Source organism: Balaenoptera physalus (assembly GCF_965194825.1).
Source record: "Balaenoptera physalus genome assembly, chromosome: 7".
NCBI classification, from domain to species: Eukaryota; Metazoa; Chordata; class Mammalia; order Artiodactyla; family Balaenopteridae; genus Balaenoptera; species Balaenoptera physalus.
Window position 1 is genome coordinate 121,007,189 of NC_138886.1, and position 17,988 is coordinate 121,025,176.

General features: G+C 39.4%; 1 protein-coding gene across 12 annotated transcripts in view; it reads left to right on the forward strand.

Annotated features, from left to right (window-relative positions):
- NEK1 (NIMA related kinase 1) overlaps window positions 1-17,988 on the forward strand; it is a 223,059-nt gene that overhangs the window by 122,836 nt on the left and 82,235 nt on the right. For 6 of the 12 annotated variants that reach the window (XM_082468835.1, XM_082468834.1, XM_082468832.1 and 3 more), the window contains 4 exons: window positions 15,778-15,861; window positions 16,287-16,374; window positions 16,797-16,870; window positions 17,451-17,621. The exons of 1 other annotated variant lie outside the window; for it this stretch is intronic. In XM_082468835.1, the coding sequence (XP_082324961.1) occupies window positions 15,778-15,861; window positions 16,287-16,374; window positions 16,797-16,870; window positions 17,451-17,621 (417 nt within the window). The remainder of the gene's footprint in view (window positions 1-15,777; window positions 15,862-16,286; window positions 16,375-16,796; window positions 16,871-17,450; window positions 17,622-17,988) is intronic. 5 more of the 12 variants (XM_082468830.1, XM_082468836.1, XM_082468838.1 and 2 more) reach the window with 4 other exon arrangements.

Genomic DNA, 17,988 nt, shown 5'->3' on the forward strand with positions numbered 1-17,988 from the left:
CCTGGGTAGGGCAAAAGAAAAAAGAAAAAAACAGAGACAAAAGAATAGGGACAGGACCTGCACCAGTGGGAGGGAGCGGTGAAGGAGGAAAGGTTTCCACACAATAGGAAGCCCCTTCACTGGCAGAGACGGGGAGGGTGGAGGGGAAGCTTCGGAGCCACGGAGGAGAGCGCAGCAACGGGTGCGGAGGGCAAAGCAGAGAGATGCCCGCACAGATGATCGGTGCCAACCAGCACTCACCAGCCCAAGAGGCTTGTCTGCTCACCTGCCAGGACGGGCGGAGGCTGGGAGCTGAGGCTCGGGCTTCGGAGGTCAGATTCCAGGGAGAGGTCTGGGGTTGGCTGCGTGAAGACAGCCTGAAGGGGGCTAGTGTGCCACAGCTAGCCAGGAGGGAGTCTGGGGAAAAGCCTGGACCTGCCTAAGAGGCAAGAGACCATTGTTTCGGGATGCGCGAGGAGAGGGGATTCAGAGCACCGCCTAAACGAGCTCCAGGGCATGAGCCGCGGCTATCAGCGCAAACCCCAGAGACGGGCATGAGATGCTAAGGCCGCTTCTGCACTCAAGAATCCTGTGTGCAAGCACAGGTCAGTCTCCACACCTCCCCTCCCGGGAGCCTATGCAGCCCACCACTGCCAGGGTCCTGTGATCCAGGGACAACTTCGCCGGGAGAACACACAGCCCACCTCAGGCTGGTGCAACGTCACGCCGGCCTCTGCTGCCGCAGGCTCACCCTGCATTCCGTACCCCTCCCTCCCCCTGGCCTGAGTGAGCCAGAGCCCCCGAATCAGCTGCTCCTTTAACCCCATCCTGTCTGAGCAAAGAACAGATGCCCTCAGGCGACCTACACGCAGAGGAGGGGCCAAATCCAAAGCTGAACCCCAGGATCTGTGCAAACGAAGAAGGGAAAGGGAAATCTCTCCCAGCAGCTTCAGGAGCAGCGGATTAAATCTCCACAATCAACTTAATGTACCCTGCATCTGTGGAATACCTGAGTAGACAACGAATCATCCCAAATTGAGGAGGTGGACTTTGGGACCAACAATATATATATTTTTTCCCCTTTTTCTCTTTTTGTGAGTGTGTATGTGTATGCTTCTCTGTGTGATTTTGTCTGTACAGCTTTGCTTTTACCTTTTGTCCTAGGGTTCTGTCTGTCCATTTTTTTTTTGTTTGTATTTTAGTATAGTTTTTAGCTCTTGTTATCATCGGTGGATTTGTTTTTTGGTTTTGGTTGCTCTCCTCTTTCTTTTTTTTTTATTTTAAATTTTTTTTAATTCTTTATTTTAATAGCTTTCTTTTCTTTTCTTTCTTTCTTTCTTTCTTTTTTTCTCCCTTTTCTTTTGGGCCGCGTGGCTGACAGGGTCTTGGTGCTCCGGCTGGGTGTCAGGCCTGTGCCTCTGAGGTGGGAGAGCCAACCAAGTTCAGGACATTGGTTCACCAGAGACCTCCCGGTTCCACGTAATATCAAAAGGCGAAAGCTCTCCCAGAGATCTCCATCTCAACGCCACTAAACGACCAGCCAGCTACAGTGCTGGACACCCTATGCCAAACAACTAGCAAGACAGGAACACAACCCCACCCATTACCAGAGAGGCTGCCTAAAACCATAGTAAACTCAGGGACACCCCAGAACACACCACTGGATACGGACCTGCCCACCAGAAAGACAAGATGCAACCTCATCCACCAGAACACAGGCACTAGTCCCCTCCACCAAGAAGTCTACACAACCCACTGAACCAACCTTAGCCACTGGGGGCAGACACCAAAAACAACAGGAACTATGAACCTGCAGCCTGCGAAAAGGAGACCCCAAACACAGTAAGTCAAACAAAATGAGAAGACAGAGAAGCACACAACAGATGAAGGAGCAAGGTAAAAACCCACCAGACCAAACAAATGAAGAAGAAATAGGCAGTCTACCTGAAAAAAAATTCAGAGTAATGATAGTGAAGATAATCCAAAATCTTGGAAATAGAATGGAAGAAATACAAGAAACGTTTAACAAGGACCTAGAAGAACTAAAGAGTAAACAAACAATGACAAACAACACAATAAATGAAATGAAAAATTCTCTAGAAGGAATCAATAGCAGAATAACTGAGGCAGAAGAACGGATAGTGACCTGGAAGATAAAATAGTGGAAATAACTACTGCAAAGCAGAATAAAGAAAAAAGAATAAAAACAATTGAGGACACTCTCAGAGACCTCTGAGACAACATTAAACGCACCACCATTCGAATCATAGGGGTCTCAGAAGAAGAAGAGAAAAAGAAAGGGACTGAGAAAATATTTGAAAAGATTATAGTTGAAAACTTCCCTACTATGGGAAAGGAAATAGTTAATCAAGTCCAGGAAGTGCAGAGAGTCCCATACAAGATAAATCCAAGGAGAAACACGCCAAGACACATATTAATCAAACTATCAAAAATTAAATACAAAGAAAACATATTAAAAGCAGCAAGGGAAAAACAACAAATAATATACAAGGGAATCCCGATAAAGTTAACAGCTGATCTTTCAGCAGAAATTCTGCAAGCCAGAAGGGAGTGGCAGACATATTTAAAGTGATGAAAGGGAAAAACCTACAACCAAGATTACTCTACCCAACAAGGATCTCATTCAAATTCAACAGAGAAATTAAAACCTTTACAGTGAAGCAAAAGCTAAGAGAATTCAGCACCACCACACAAGCTTTACGACAAGTGCTAAAGGAATTTCTCTAGGCAGGAAACACAAGAGAAGGAAAAGACCTACAATAACAAACCCAAAACAATGAAGAAAATGGTAATAGGAACACACATATCGATAATTACCTTAAATGTAAATGGGTTAAATGCTCCAACCAAAAGACATAGACTGGCTGAATGGATACAAAAATAAGCCCCATATATATGCTGTCTACAAGAGACCCACTTCAGACCTAGGGACACATACAGACTAAAAGTGAGGGGATGGAAAAAGATATTCCATGCAAATGGAAATCAAAAGAAAGCTGGAGTAGCAATTCTCATATCAGACAAAATAGACTTTAAAATAAAGACTATTACAAGAGACACAGAAGGACACTACATAATGATCAAGGGATCAATCCAAGAAGAAGATATAACAATTGTAAATATTTATGTACCCAACATAGGAGCACCTCAGTTCGTAAGGCAAATGCTAACAGCCATAAAAGGAGAAATCGACAGTAACACAATCATAGTAGGGGACTTTAACACCCCACTTTCACCAATGGACAGATCATCCAAAATGAAAATAAATAAGGAAACACAAGCTTTAAATGACACATTAAACAAGATGGACTTAATTGATATTTATAGGACATTCCATCCAAAAACAACAGAATACACTTTCTTCTCAAGTGCTCATGGAACATTCTCCATGATAGATCATATCTTGGGTCACAAATCAAGCCTTGATAAATTTTAGAAAACTGAAATTGTATCAAGTGTATTTTCCAACCACAGTGCTATGAGATTAGATATCAATTACAGGAAAAAAATCTGTAAAAAATACAAACACATGGAGGCTAAACAATACACTACTTAATAACCAAGAGATTACTGAAGAAATCAAAGAGGAAATCAAAAAATACCTAGAGACAAATGACAATGAAAACACGACGACCCTATGGGATGCAGCAAAAGCAGTTCTAAGAGGGAAGTTTATAGCAGTACAATCCTACCTCAAGAAACAAGAACATCTCAAATAAACAACCTAACCTTACACCTAGAGCAATTAGAGAAAGAACCAAAAAGCCCCCAAAGTTAGCAGAAGGAAAGAAATCATAAAGATCAGATCATAAATAAATGAAAAAGAAATGAAGAAAACAATAGCAAAGATCAGTAAATCTAAAAGCTGGTTCTTTGAGAAGATAAACAAAATTAATAAACCATTAGCCAGACTCATCAAGAAAAAAAGGGAGAAGACTCAAATCAATACATTTAGAAATGAAAAACGAGAAGTAACAACTGACACTGCAGAAATACAGAGGATCATGAGAGATTACTACAAGCAACTATGTGCCAATAAAATGGGCAACCTGGAAGAAATGGACAAATTCTTAGAAAAACACAACCTCCCTAGACTGAACCAGGAAGAAATAGAAAATATAAACAGACCAATCCCAAGCACTGAAATTGAGACTGTGATTAAAAATCTTCCAAAAAACAAAAGTGCAGGACCTGATGGCTTCACAGGTAAATTCTATCAAACATTTAGAGAAGAGGTAACAACTGTCCTTCTCAAACTCTTCCCAAATATAGCAGAGGGAGGAACACTCCCAAACTCATTCTACAAGGCCACCATCACCCTGATACCAAAACCAGACAATGATGTCACAAAGAAAACTACAGGCCAATATCTCTGATGAACATACATGCAAAAATCCTCAACAAAATACTAGCAAACAGAATCCAGCAGCACATTAAAAGGATCATACACCATGATCAAGTGGGGTTTATCCCAGGATGCAAGGATTCTTCAGTGTACACAAATCAGTCAATGTGATACACCATAATAACAAATTGAAGAATAAAAAACGTGATCATCTCAATAGATGCAGAAACAGCTTTCGACAAAATTCATCACCCATTTATGAAACAACCCTCTAGAAAGTAGGCATAGAGGGAACTTATCATAATAAAGGCCATATATGTGACAAACCCACAGCCAACATCGTTCTCAATGGCGAAAAACTGAAACCATTTCTACTAAGATCAGGAACAAGACAAGGTTGCCCATTCTCACCACTATTATTCAACATAGTTTCGTAAGTTTTAGCCATAGCAATCAGGGAAGAAAAAGAAATAAAAGGAATCCAAATCGGAAAAGAAGAAGTAAAGCTGTCATTGTTTGCAGATGACATGGTACTATACATAGAGAATCCTAAAGATGCTATCAGAAAACTACTAGAGCTAATCAATGAATTTGGTAAAGTAGCAGGATACAAAATGCACAGATTTCTTGTATTCCTCTACACTAATGATGAAAAATCTGAAAGAGAAATTAAGGAAACACTCCCATTTACCACTGCAATAAAAAGAATAAAATACCTAGGAATAAACCTACCTAGGGAGACAAAAGACCTGTATGCAGAAAACTATAAGGCACTGATGAAAGAAGTTAAAGGTGATACAGACAGATGGTGAGATTTACCATGTTCTTGGATTGGAAGAATCAACATTGTGAAAATGCCTATACTACCCAGAGCGGCCTACAGATTCAGTGCAGTCCCAATCAAACTACGAATGGCATTTTTCACAGAACTAGAAGAAATAAATTCACAATTTGTATGGAAACACAAAAGGACCCGAATAGCCAAAGCAATCTTGAGAAAGAAAAATGGAGCTGGATGAATCAGGCTCCCTGACTTCAGACTCTAGTACAAAGCTACAGTAATCAAGACAGTTGGGCCTGGCACAAAAACAGAAATATAGATCAATGGAACAGGATAGAAAGCCCAGAGATGAACCCACACACGTAGGGTCAGGGTCACCTTTTAAAAATTTATTTATTTATTTATTTATTTGTTTTTGTCTGCGTTGGGTCTTCGTTGCGGTATGCGGGCTTCTCATTGCAGTGGCTTCTCTTGTTGCAGAGCGCTGGCTCTAGGCGCGTGGGCTTCAGTAGTTGTGGCATGCGGGCTCTAGAGCGCAGGCTCAGTAGTTGTGGCGCACGGGCTTAGTTGCTCCGTGGCATGTGGGATCTTCGAGGCAAGAATATGCAGTGGAGAAAAGACAGCCTCTTCAATAAGTGGTGCTGGGAAAACTGGACAGCTACATGTAAAAGAATGAAGTTAGAACGCTTCCTTAACACCATACACAAAAATAAACTCAAAATGGATAAAGAGCTAAATGTAAGGCCAGAACTATAAAACTCTTAGAGGAAAATATAGGCAGAACCCTCTATGACATAAATCACAGCAAGATCCTTTTTGACCCATCTCCTAGAGAAATGGAAATAAAAACAAAAATAAACAAATGGGACCTAATGAAACTTAAAAGCTTGTGCACTGCAAAGGAAACCATAAACAAGACGAAAAGACAACCCTCAGAATGGGAGGAAACATTTGCAAATGAAGCAACTGACAAAGGATTAATCTCCAAATTTTACAAGCAGCTCAATATCAAAAAAACAAACAACCCAATCCAAAAATGGGCAGAAAACCTAAATAGACATTTCTCCAAAGAAGATATACGGATTGCCACCAAACACATGAAAGGATGCTCAACATCACTAATCATTATAGAAATGCAAATCCAAAGTATAATGAGGTATCACCTCACACCAGTGAGAATGGCCATCGTCCAAAAATCTACAAACAATAAATGCTGGAGAGGGTGTGGAGGAAAGGGAACCCTCTTGCACTGTTGGTGGGAATGTAACTTGGTACAGCCACTATGGAGAACAGTATGGAGGTTTCTTAGAAAACGAAAAATAGAACTACCATACGACCCAGCAATCCCACTACTGGGCATATACCCTGAGAAAACCATAATTCAAAAAGAGTCATATACCACAGTGTTCACTGCAGCTCTATTTACAATAGCCAGGGCATGGAATCAACCTAAGTGTCCATCGACAGATGAATGGATAAAGAAGATGTGGCACATATATACAATGGAATATTACTCAGCCATAAAAAGAAACGAAATTGAGTTATTTGTAGTGAGGTGGATGGACCTAGAGTCTGTCATACAGAGTGAAGTAAGTCAGAAAGAGAAAAACAAATACCGTATGCTAACACATATATATGGAATCTAAAAAAAAAAAAAAAAAGTTCTGTGGAACCTAGGGGCAGGACAGGATTAGAGATGCAGACATAGAGAATGGACTTGAGGACACCATGGGGTGGGGAGGGGAAGCTGGGATGAAGTGAGAGAGTGGCATGTCCATATACATACTACCAAATGTAAAACGGATACCTAGTGGGAAGCAGCCGCATAGCACAGGGAGATCAGCTCCGTGCTTTGTGACCACCTAGAGGGGTGGGATAGGGAGGGTGGAGGGAGATGCAAGAGGGAGGAGATATGGGGATATATGTATATGTATAGCTAATTCACTTTGTTATAAAGCAGAAACTAACACACCACTGTAAAGCAATTATACTCCAATAAATATGTTTTTTAAAAAACCCAAAATACCTTATCTACACCATCAGGCAGCTGGCCGCACTTGACCTGAGGATTGTAGTTTTCTGACTCTTGTAGAGTTCTTCAACACTAAGTTGTTCATTTTGAGAAGATAATTTTTTCAGTTCTTTTAAAAAAATGATTCCCTTATTGTCCTTCTAAAATATAATTTTTGGTACATAAAAAAGCATATATTTAATATATATGTGTAAATTATCAAGCAAAATAACATACCCAGGAGGTAGAACACTAAGTTCTATCTGTGTACTGTTCCCTAATCTAGGGATTGGTGGGTGTTTTTCTGTAAAGGGCCAGATTGTAAATATCTTAGTCTTTTCAAACCATAAGATCTCTGTCATAACTACTAACTCTGCATTGTAGCAAAGTAGTAACGATAGACACTGTGTAAATGAGTGATCATGGCTGAGTTTCAATAAAACTTACTTAGGGACTGAAATCTGGATTTCGTATCATTTTTATGTGGTCATGAAATACTCTTTTCATTTTTTTGACCATTTAAAAATGTGCAAAACCATTCTTATGCTAGCTTATGAAACATAAAAAAACAGGTGGCAGCCTGAATTTGGCCCCTGAACCATAGTTTGTCAACCCCTGTCCTGACTGTTCCTCTGTCTTCTCCCAGAGGTGACCATTATCTTGAATTTTGGATATATCATTCCTATGGATATTTTAAAAATGCTTTTTCCACTTACGTATATGTGTCTGAATGATGTCTTGTTCTGTTTTGCCTATTTTTGAGCATTATAAAAATTATATCATACTGTATATAGATTGGGACTTGCCTTTTTTCATTCGTCATTATTTTTCTAAAATTCATTTACATAGTTGGGTTTAGCTGTATAATATTCTGTTGTATGAATATACTGCAGGAAATTCACCTGATAGTAGGTATTTAGGTTGGATCTAGTTTCTGCTTTGAACATTCTTGTACACGTCTCCTGGTACACATATACAAGAATTTTCTTGGTTATCTGTCTTCTTCTGTTGAATGATTTAACAGAACACTTACGAATTTTATAAAAAATGATGAAGCAGTATCATTTACCTTGAGAAATGTTATTGTCTTACTACCTCATCTTAAGTCATTCTGTATTTATTTACATGAATGGAAAAATGCCTTTAAAATGTGCAGTGAAGTGTAAAATATTTAATTCATTCTTTCACTCATTGTTTTAGTATTACACAAACATTTATTGACTAATATATTAGGTTCTGTGCCAGCAGGAGGACTTAAGCAGTAAAGGAGATAGACACTTAAACCAAAAATTAAGTAATAAATGACAACTGTTTATTGAAAGGTTACTATGCCAGATATTATGTTAAACAATTTATGTGCATTATCTCTGTATTAGTCTACTAGAGCTGCTGTGACAAAATTCCACAAACTAAATATCTTACACAACAGAAATTTATTACCTCACAGTCTGTAGGGTAGTTGTCCGAGATCAGCATGTCAGCAGGGTTTGTTCCTTCTGAGGGCTGTGAGAAGAATCTGCTCCCTGTCTTCTAGTGGTTGCCTGGCTATCTTTAGCATTCCTTGACATGTAGAGTTATCACCCCAGCCTCTCCCTTCATTTTACATGGTGTTCTACCTGTACGGGCGTCTGTCTCCAAATTTCCCCTTTTTTCTAAGGACACCAGTCATACTGGATCAGAGCCCACCCTCGTGATCTCTTTTAACTTGATAAAGATCTTGTCTGCAACTAAGGTCACATTCTGAGGTACTAGGGGTTAGAACTTAAGCATATGAATTCTGGGGGAACACAGTTCAACCCATAAGGCTCTCTTTTAGTCTTTACAGCAATCCCAAGTAACTCTGTGGAACCTTAATATACAGTTGAATCTTGAGCAATGCAGGGATGAGGGCACCAACCTGCCTTGATGTTGAAAATCTGCATATAACTTAAGCCTACCCTCTGCCTACCCTCTGTATACATGGTTCCTCCAAGTCATGTCTGCAGCTCCTCATCCATGGATTCAACAACCGCAGATCGTGTAGGACTGTAGAATGTTTACTATTGAAAAACATCTGAGTATCAGTGGACCTCACAGTTCAAATCCATATTGTTTATGGGTCAACTGTACTGGTCTTATCGTAGAGTGTATTGCAGTGCAGAAACCCTAGCTGCTAAAAAATGACTTCTGCATTGTTCCAGGACAAGATGGCATAGACTCACTTTTCCCTGCTCTTCCCGCCTAAATACAATTAAATACTCTGGAAGTCACATCTCCTGTATATCATGGACTGGGTGCTGGGCATGCCTGCAATCCAGATCCACCGTAGAGATAGACCAAAAAACAAAGAAACCAACCAAACAAAAAAACCCCAAGAAAACCCTCTCACTTGCCAACGTACTAGGAAAGAAGAACCCCAATATGTGCCACAGGGGGGTCCTGGTGAGTGGTTTAAACTATGGGCAGCAGTGAAGCCCCAGGGTGTCCCAACCCCATCCCACAACTGCAGCATCAGCAGGTGACTTGGAGGGCAGTTTGACCCACCAGTGGCAACAAAGCCCTGGACCGTCCCAGTCTACTCAACAACTGGTCCATGAGCAGGTGATCCATCTACCCATAGCAGCAGTTGCCACAAAGCTCTGTGTCCCCATGCTGTCCACCTAATGACAAGGAGACCAGGCCCAGTGGCATCTGCCCCTCACCCCCACCCTCAGGAGATTTTCAGTAACAGCAGGTGATGCAGGGAAGCAACTTCATCCTCACAGAATAACAGCAGGATGGACTGAGCAGGAGCTCCATCAGCACCGGAACAACAAAGCAGACCAGATTAACATTACAAGAGTTCAGAAGGCCAAACTGTCATTGGAGTAAAGCCCCACAAAAGTAGGCCAGGACCTAAATGGCCTGCTCAAACAGAACATGTAAATAGGATCAAGAGTCTTCTAACATAATACCTAAAATATTCAGGATACAATAAAAAAATCACTTGTCATACCAAGAACCAGGAAAACCACAACTTGACATTGAGCTGACCTAGGGCCAATTGAATACTGGAATTATCTGGCAAAGATTTTAAAGCTGCTTTAAACAAATGCTTCAACAAGCAATTAGGAATTCTCTGGAATGAAAAAAGGGGGAAATCTCAGTGAAGGATTAGAAGTTATAAAAAGAACCAAATGGCAGTTATATAATTGGAAAAATATAATAACCAAAATTTAAAATTCACTGGGTAGAATCAGTAGTAAAGTGGAGCTGATGGAGATATAATCACTGAACTTGAAGGCAGATCAATTGAATTTACTCAATCTGATCAACAGAAAAAAGACTGAAAAAAATTATCAGAGTCTTAAGGATTTGTGGGACAATAACAAAAGATTTAACATTTGTATCGTTGGAGCCCAAAGGATAATAGAAAGAGCATGGGAGTGGAAAATGTATTTGAAGAAATAATGGCTGAAAACTTTCCACATTTGGTGAAAGACATAAATTTAAAGCTTCAAGAAGCTGAGCAAACCCCCAAATAGGATACACTTAAAGAAATCTTCACCTAGGAATATTAAACTTCTGAAAGTAAAAGACAAAGAAAACAAATCTTAAAATAGCCAGAGAGAAATGACACATTAGCTATAAAGGACTACCAATTGGAACAACACCAAATTTCTCATCTGAAACCATGGAGTGCAGAAAGAAGTGGCATAAAAATTTTCAAGTGCTGAAAGAAAAGAACTGTCAACCCTGAAACCTATATTTGATGAAACCGTCCTTCAGGAATGAAGGGGAAATAAAGACATTCTCAAACGAAATAAGCTAAAAGAATTTGTTGTTAACGTAGCAAACAGAATTACTAGGGAGAAAGACATTACATAATAACAAAAGAATCAGTCCAATAAGGAGTTATTGCAATCCTTAATGGGTGTATACCAAACAACCAAACTTCAAAATATATAAAACTAATAGAGCTGAAAGGAGAAATAAACAAATCCACAAGTATAGTTGGGGACTTGAACACATCCTCAGTGATTGATAGAACTGCTAGTCGGAAATCAGCAAGGGTATAGAATAGCTAAACACCACCACAGGCCACCAAGATCTAATTTACATCCTATCCCACAATAGCAGAATACATTTTTTCAAGTGCCCATGAACCATTCACCAAGATAGACCATATGCTGGATCATAAAACATCTTAACTAATTCAGAAGAATTAAAGTTATATGACATATTCTTTGAACGTAATGGAATCAAACTAGAAATCAATAATAGAAAGATGACAAGAAAATCTACAAACACTTGAAAGTTAAAAATACTTCTAAATAATACAGAGACAAAGAGGAAATCTAAAAGGAAAGTTAAAAATACAAAGAATGAATGAAAATACACACATCACATACCAAAAAAAGTGAGATGCAGCTAAAGCACTGCTGTGAGGGAAATTTATAGCACTAAAGGCTATAATTCTATAGCCTTAATTCTTAATTAAGAATTCTAATTAATTCTAAGGTAATTAGAAAAGAAGAAAAGTCTCAAATCAGTAGTCTAAGTAGTAGTCTAAGTTCCTACCTGAAGATGCTAGAAAAAGAAGAGCAAGATAGACCCAAAGCAAGCAGAATGAGGGAAATCATTAAGAGTAGAAGTCAGTGAAATTGAAAACAGAAACACTTCTGAGAAATGTAATGAAACAAAAAATTGGTTCTTAGAAAAAAATGAATGAAATTGATAAACCTCTAGCAAGATTGATAAAAATAAAGAGATGACACAAATCACCAATATCAGGAATGAAACAGGATATCACTACAGATCTAGTGAGTAAAAAGATGACAACTTTACACTCATAAGTTAAACAGCCTAGAAGAAATGCACCAACTATTTGAAAACCACGAACTACCAGAACTTAGCCAAATTGAAATAGATAAATAGCCCTATAACTATTTTTAAAATTGAACTTTTGATTAAAAACTGACAAGAAATAAATCTCCAGGCCTAGATGGTTTCACTGGCAAATTTTACCAAACACTCAAAGAATTAACATCAATGTGATAAAATGATACTCTCTCTTTCAGGCTGTCAGAGCAGAAGGAACACTTCCCAACTCATTTTGAGGCCTGTATTACCCTGATAGCAAAACTGTACAAATACAGCACAAAAAAGAAAACCACAGACTAATATCTCATTAACTTAAATGCAAAAATTCTCAACAAATTTTAGCAAATTGAATCCAACCACAACCAAGTGGGATTTAGTCTGGAAACCCAAGTCTGTTTCGATATTAGAAAATCAGTGAGACCCACCATATCAACAGGCTAAAGAAGAAAAATCATGTGATCATAACAATGGATGCAGAAAATCTTTTGACAGAATTCAACATCATCATAAATAAAAACTATCAGTAAGTAGAAAGCAAGGGGAATGTCCTCAACCTCATAATAGGCGTCTATAAACAAACTTACACCTAACTTAATACTTACAGGTGGAGGACTGAATGCTCTCCCTCTACAGTCTGGAAAAGGACAAGGAAGTTAGCTCTCACCACTGTTAATCAACATACTGCTGGCAGTTTTGGTTACTGCAGTAAGGAAAGAAAAAGAAAGAAAAGGCATACAGATTTGAAAAGAAGGAATGAAACTGTTGCTATTTCCAGTTGACATGATTATCTGCATAGAATATCTGAAGGACTCTATCAAAGCACTCCTAGAACTAAAAAATGAATTTATTATAGTTATAAAAGTATACGGTCACTTCACAAAAATCAACTGATTTCTGTACGTTGACAATGAACAAGTGGAAACATATTAAAAAAACGCAATACCATTTACAGTTGCTCCAAAGAAAATGAAAAAAAGTATAACAAAACATGCAGGATTTGTACAATTAAAATGACAAAATCTTGATGAAATTGAAGATTTAAATATTTGGAGAATCATACCATGTTCATTAATTGGAAGACTCAAGGTAATAAAAACGGCAAGTATTCTTAAATTGTTTTACTAATAATTGTAATTCTTAGTAAAATCTCAGAAACATTTTTTTATAGACAAGCTTATTCTAAAATTTATATAGACAGAGAAAGGCTTTAAAATAGCCAGAACAATTCTGAAGAAGACTGAAGTGGGAAGAATGACTCTTCCTGGTGTCACGGCTTGCTTAGGTCAGTGGAGCAGTGTGGGGGAACCCAGAAGTAAATTCACACCAATATGCCCTGCTAATTCTTGACAAAGAAGCAAAAGCAGTTCAGTGGAGGAGGGATTGCCTTTTCAGTGTTAGTGCTGGAGAAATTGGACATCCATCTGTAGGCAAAAATATGAACCTTGACCTAAACCTCACACCTAAAATAATTAACTCAAAACAGATCATGCACTCTAAAACATAAAATTGTAAAGCTTAGAGAAAAAGAAGAAAATTTCAAGACCTAGGACTAGACGAAGAGTGCTTAGACTTGACACCAAAAGCACAATCCATAAAAGAAGAACTTGATAAGCTGGACTTCATGAGAATGTAAAACTTTTGCTCTGCAAAAGACCCTGGTAAGAGGAAGAATATACAAGTTACAGATTGGGGGAAAATATTTCTAAACCCCATGTTTCACAAAGGACTTGTATCTAGAACATATAAAAACCCACCAAAACTCAACATTAAAAATACAAAGAGTCCAGTTAGAAAATGGGGAAAAGACAGTCTAAACATTTCATTGAAGAGGATGAATGGCAGACACAGACACAGATGGCAGATAAACACATGAAAAGATGTTCAACATCATTAGCCATTTGGGAAATGCAAATTTAAACCGCAATAGTATATCACTACCCATCCATCAGAATGGCTCAAATAAAATTGTGATAAAACCAAATGCTGGTGAGGATGTGGAAAAAGTGGCTGACCATAACATTGCTAGTAGGGATGTTAAATGATACAGCCACTTTGCAAAACTGTTTGGCAGTGCCTTTTAAAACTACAAATGGATCTGTCATACCAAGAGCAGGTAATTCTGCTCTTGGGCATTTGTCCCAGAGAAGAGAAAACTTATTTTCACTAAGAAACTTATTACATGCATGTTCTTAGCAACTTTGTTCTTAATAGGCAAAACTGTGAAACCCCAGTGTCCTTCAACGGGTGAATGAATGAACAACTTATGGTACTTCCATACCATAGTCTGCTGCTCAGCACTGAGATGGAACAGGCCATTCAGTCGTGCGTCCAGTGCCTTGCAGGGACTGCGAGGAAGTAATACCAGGTGAAAACAGTCAAGCTCAGAAGGATGCATACCGTGCGATTCCATACATACGTACAGCACTTGTGAAATACAACTGTAGACGTGGAGAACGGATTGGTAGTTGACGGGCAGGGATGGGAGCCGTGAATGTGGCTGTCAAGTGACATAGTAATGGTACAGTTAAGTATCTTGATTTGATGGTGGTCACATAAGGCTACGTGTGTGATAAAATTGGACTGATGCAGATACAGAAACGTGAGCGCTTGTAGCTGGTGAAATCTCTGTGGTTCGTGCAGTGCCAGCTTCCCAGTGTGGATAGGTACCACAGTTATGCAGGACGATACAGTTGGGAGAGGGTGGGTGAAGGGTACACGGGACCTCCCTGTACATTACTTCTCACCTTTCTGTTGTTATCTATAATATTTCAAAGTAAAATGGTTGAATTCCTACATAGGCATAGAAGGAAATCTGGAGGAGAACACTCTGAAACTGTAAGTTTCTCAGATGGTAGAATTACGAATGATTTGTATTTTCTTTGTTTGATACGTTTTCAACAGTGAACATATATGATTTTTATGAGAGAAAAAAAATACTGACATAAGCTAAATGGATTCAATGAAAACTAATTTCCAATGGAAATGTTCATTGCAAAATTTGCTCAAAAGGGTCCATTTGAATTACGAACTTGGAGGGCATTGGTAGTCTTGGAAGATTTTCAGAGCCACAATGGGATCAGAACACAGAGTGTAGCAGATTTAAAAATAAATGGGAAGCAGGTAAAAGCAGGGAAATATAAAAAGTACACATTCAGCAAGCCGACAGAAAGACGTGAGAAGGGGAAGTGGGATGAGGATTTTTCAATTGGGAGGCTCTTGAACCACAGCTGGTGCCACAGGAAGAGAAAGTGGGTAATTATGAGTAATTTCTAAGGAGGCGATCATTCCATGCTTGTGATAAACCATGTTAGTTGGCATGTGGTTGGGCGGGTCATTTGCAGTCCAGGACCAGGGCGTGCCCGGGTGCAGGGAGTTGGAGCTCATGTTATTCCCTGTGGTGTGCGTGTGTGTGCGCGTGCGTGTGTGTGCGCATGTGTGTTTACTATGTAAGCGAACACGTGGAAATGATGGGCCTTTGTAGAGGAAGATTTTGATTTGGGGTTTAGCTAACCTCCAAAGCAGTTTTTAAAAACCTGTTGACTTAAATGGCTAATAAAAAGGTAGCTGGTCTCTATTTGAATAATTACATTTGGGGTTTAACTGCTTCCTTCTGTTCTCACTGAATGTGTTGGTTAAATCGCCAAAGGAGAATGCCAGCGTCTGTTATCAGTTTATCCGCTAATCAGCTAGACATGATCAGTATTTGCCACCAGAAGTAGTGGCGCCGGGTGGTCCCTAGGTAAGATGCTGCTGTAGCCTTAGTCGTTCTTTAACCTTAGTACATTAAATGATGCACAGGGCACCCTGCACAACCTGGCAGCTCTGTGCGAAGGCAGGCGCAGCTCTTCACGAGGAGGGAAGCCGAGAAGCAAAGAGGAAGAGGTACGCCTCCTGCATGCTCGCTGCCTCACGCCGTCACTTTGAGTTGATTGCCTTCCTTTCCTGCATGGTTTAAATTCCTAACAATGACTGGACGATCTTTAGGTCTGTAGGGACCTGTTAATATATTTTGACTGACATACTGTGTCATAATTTTGCCCCATAACTGTTATTCAGAATTCTGAGTTCAATTTCTTTTCTTTTGATAAAATTAAAAATTTGTTATTGTGTTGTATTTCTTTTCAGAAGCAAATTGATCTAGATTAAACACTTGAAAGCTAATATTACATTGCCATTAACCAGATTTCAAAACTTTTATTTCTTATATTCACATTAACACCTTTCTTTAAATGAAAAGCATTTTAGCAATGCAAACGGTAGTTTTTCTTTTAAATTAAAATGTTGTGGTTTTTTTTTTCTCTTTGTAGGTTTATCTGGCAAGGCTGAGACAAATAAGACTGCAGAATTTCAATGAGCGCCAACAGATTAGAGCCAAGCTTCGTGGTGAAAAGGCAGGTTGAAAATCTCTTTTTCAGAAAGTAATTGAATGACATTATAATACACTGAGATTATGTGCCACTAACACAAAATAAAGTCTGATGAAGACAGTGAAAGTCAAAGACCAGAAAACTATATACATAGGGTTACAGTATATCTTATTTATATGACTTTAAATTGATAAGACCTTTTGTTCCGGGGAGATTCTGAGAGGAGAGTGTGAGTGGTACCCATGGACATATAAAATGGTACATTTTATATCCTTCTGTTTCTGTCTTTTTTCTCAGTGTCCATAGGAGTTGACGGTTGTAGAGAGTTCTGTTGCAGCTGTGAACAAGTTGCCATTTTTCATTTTTAGATGTTAGTTGATTCATGTGAAGTCTACAGTGAGTTTGCGGTTCTATCCTAAGTGGTCTGCTCACTACTTATTTTGTAGAAAGAAGCTGACAGCTCCGAAGGACAGGAAGGAAGTGAGGAGGCTGACGTGAGGCGTAAGAAAGTGGAAGCACTGAAGGTATGTACTGGAAGTGATACAGGTTTTCTTAGAGGAAATGGGAACTCGAGATAGAAAGTTGTGTTCTTAAGTCTTTCATAGTAAACCAACTTATTCTCTTGCCTTAACTTTTCTTTCCCTTTTATCCCTCACTTTTGCATTTCTGAAAAATAACGTTTTTCTCTCTTCATGTCATATTTATGGAGAGCAATTTGATGAAGCCACAGCATAAATACATGAAACTATCACACAAGTAACCTTAAGAAGAGAAAATGGTAACCCTAAAAGTGAAAAACATAATCTCCATTTCTGTGAAGACAAGTTTGTGCATAATAGTCATAGTTGTAAATTTTTAAATTTTTATTTCCATTTGACTGTACCTGCATTTATTTTCATTCCAGAAATACTTATTGAGCAACTGCTGTGTGTTGGCAGCCCGTTTAGGTGCTGGGCATGCAGCTTACGTTTGTGTTCTGGAACCACACACACCCACTTCTTTTTTGGCTAATAAGGAAATATTTTTATAGACCTGGAAAAACAAACAGGCAAACCCCGCACCTTTCTTTCTGGCACTAGCTGTGCTGATTGTCTTCATTTCCAGGCCCAGGTGAGCGCCCGCGCGGCTGTGCTGAAGGAGCAGCTAGAACGTAGGAGGAAGGAGGCGTACGAGAGAGAGAAGAAGCTGTGGGAGGAGCATGTGAGCCTTGCCCCTGTCGTCGTCCTGCCGGGTTCCTGCCCGCCCGCTTTCACTGGGTGCTGCGCCAGCCTTACGGTTCTGTGGTCCTATTTTCTCCCTCTCGTTCATTTCCCCCGCATCTCTCTGTCTCTGTCGCCATTTAAGGACGATCCATGTGGAAGTTATTTTGGGGTTTGGTTTGAGGTGAGAACCCAATGTGCTTTATTTAGTCTTTATTGTTGCCAAGTAGTTAATCAAAGTCCCAGCATCACTTAATGCCTGCAACATTTCTTCTGCCCCTGATCTGCAGTGCTGCCTGTGAGAGACGAGACGCCTGTGTGTCCTGGAGGACGAGTCCATGCCTATTCCCCAGGGCCCTGTTTTGCTTGGAATTATGGGTTTAGAATATATTTAATTCCTGGAAGGGTTCTTCCCTCATTTCCCCTTCACTCTTCTTTTTCAT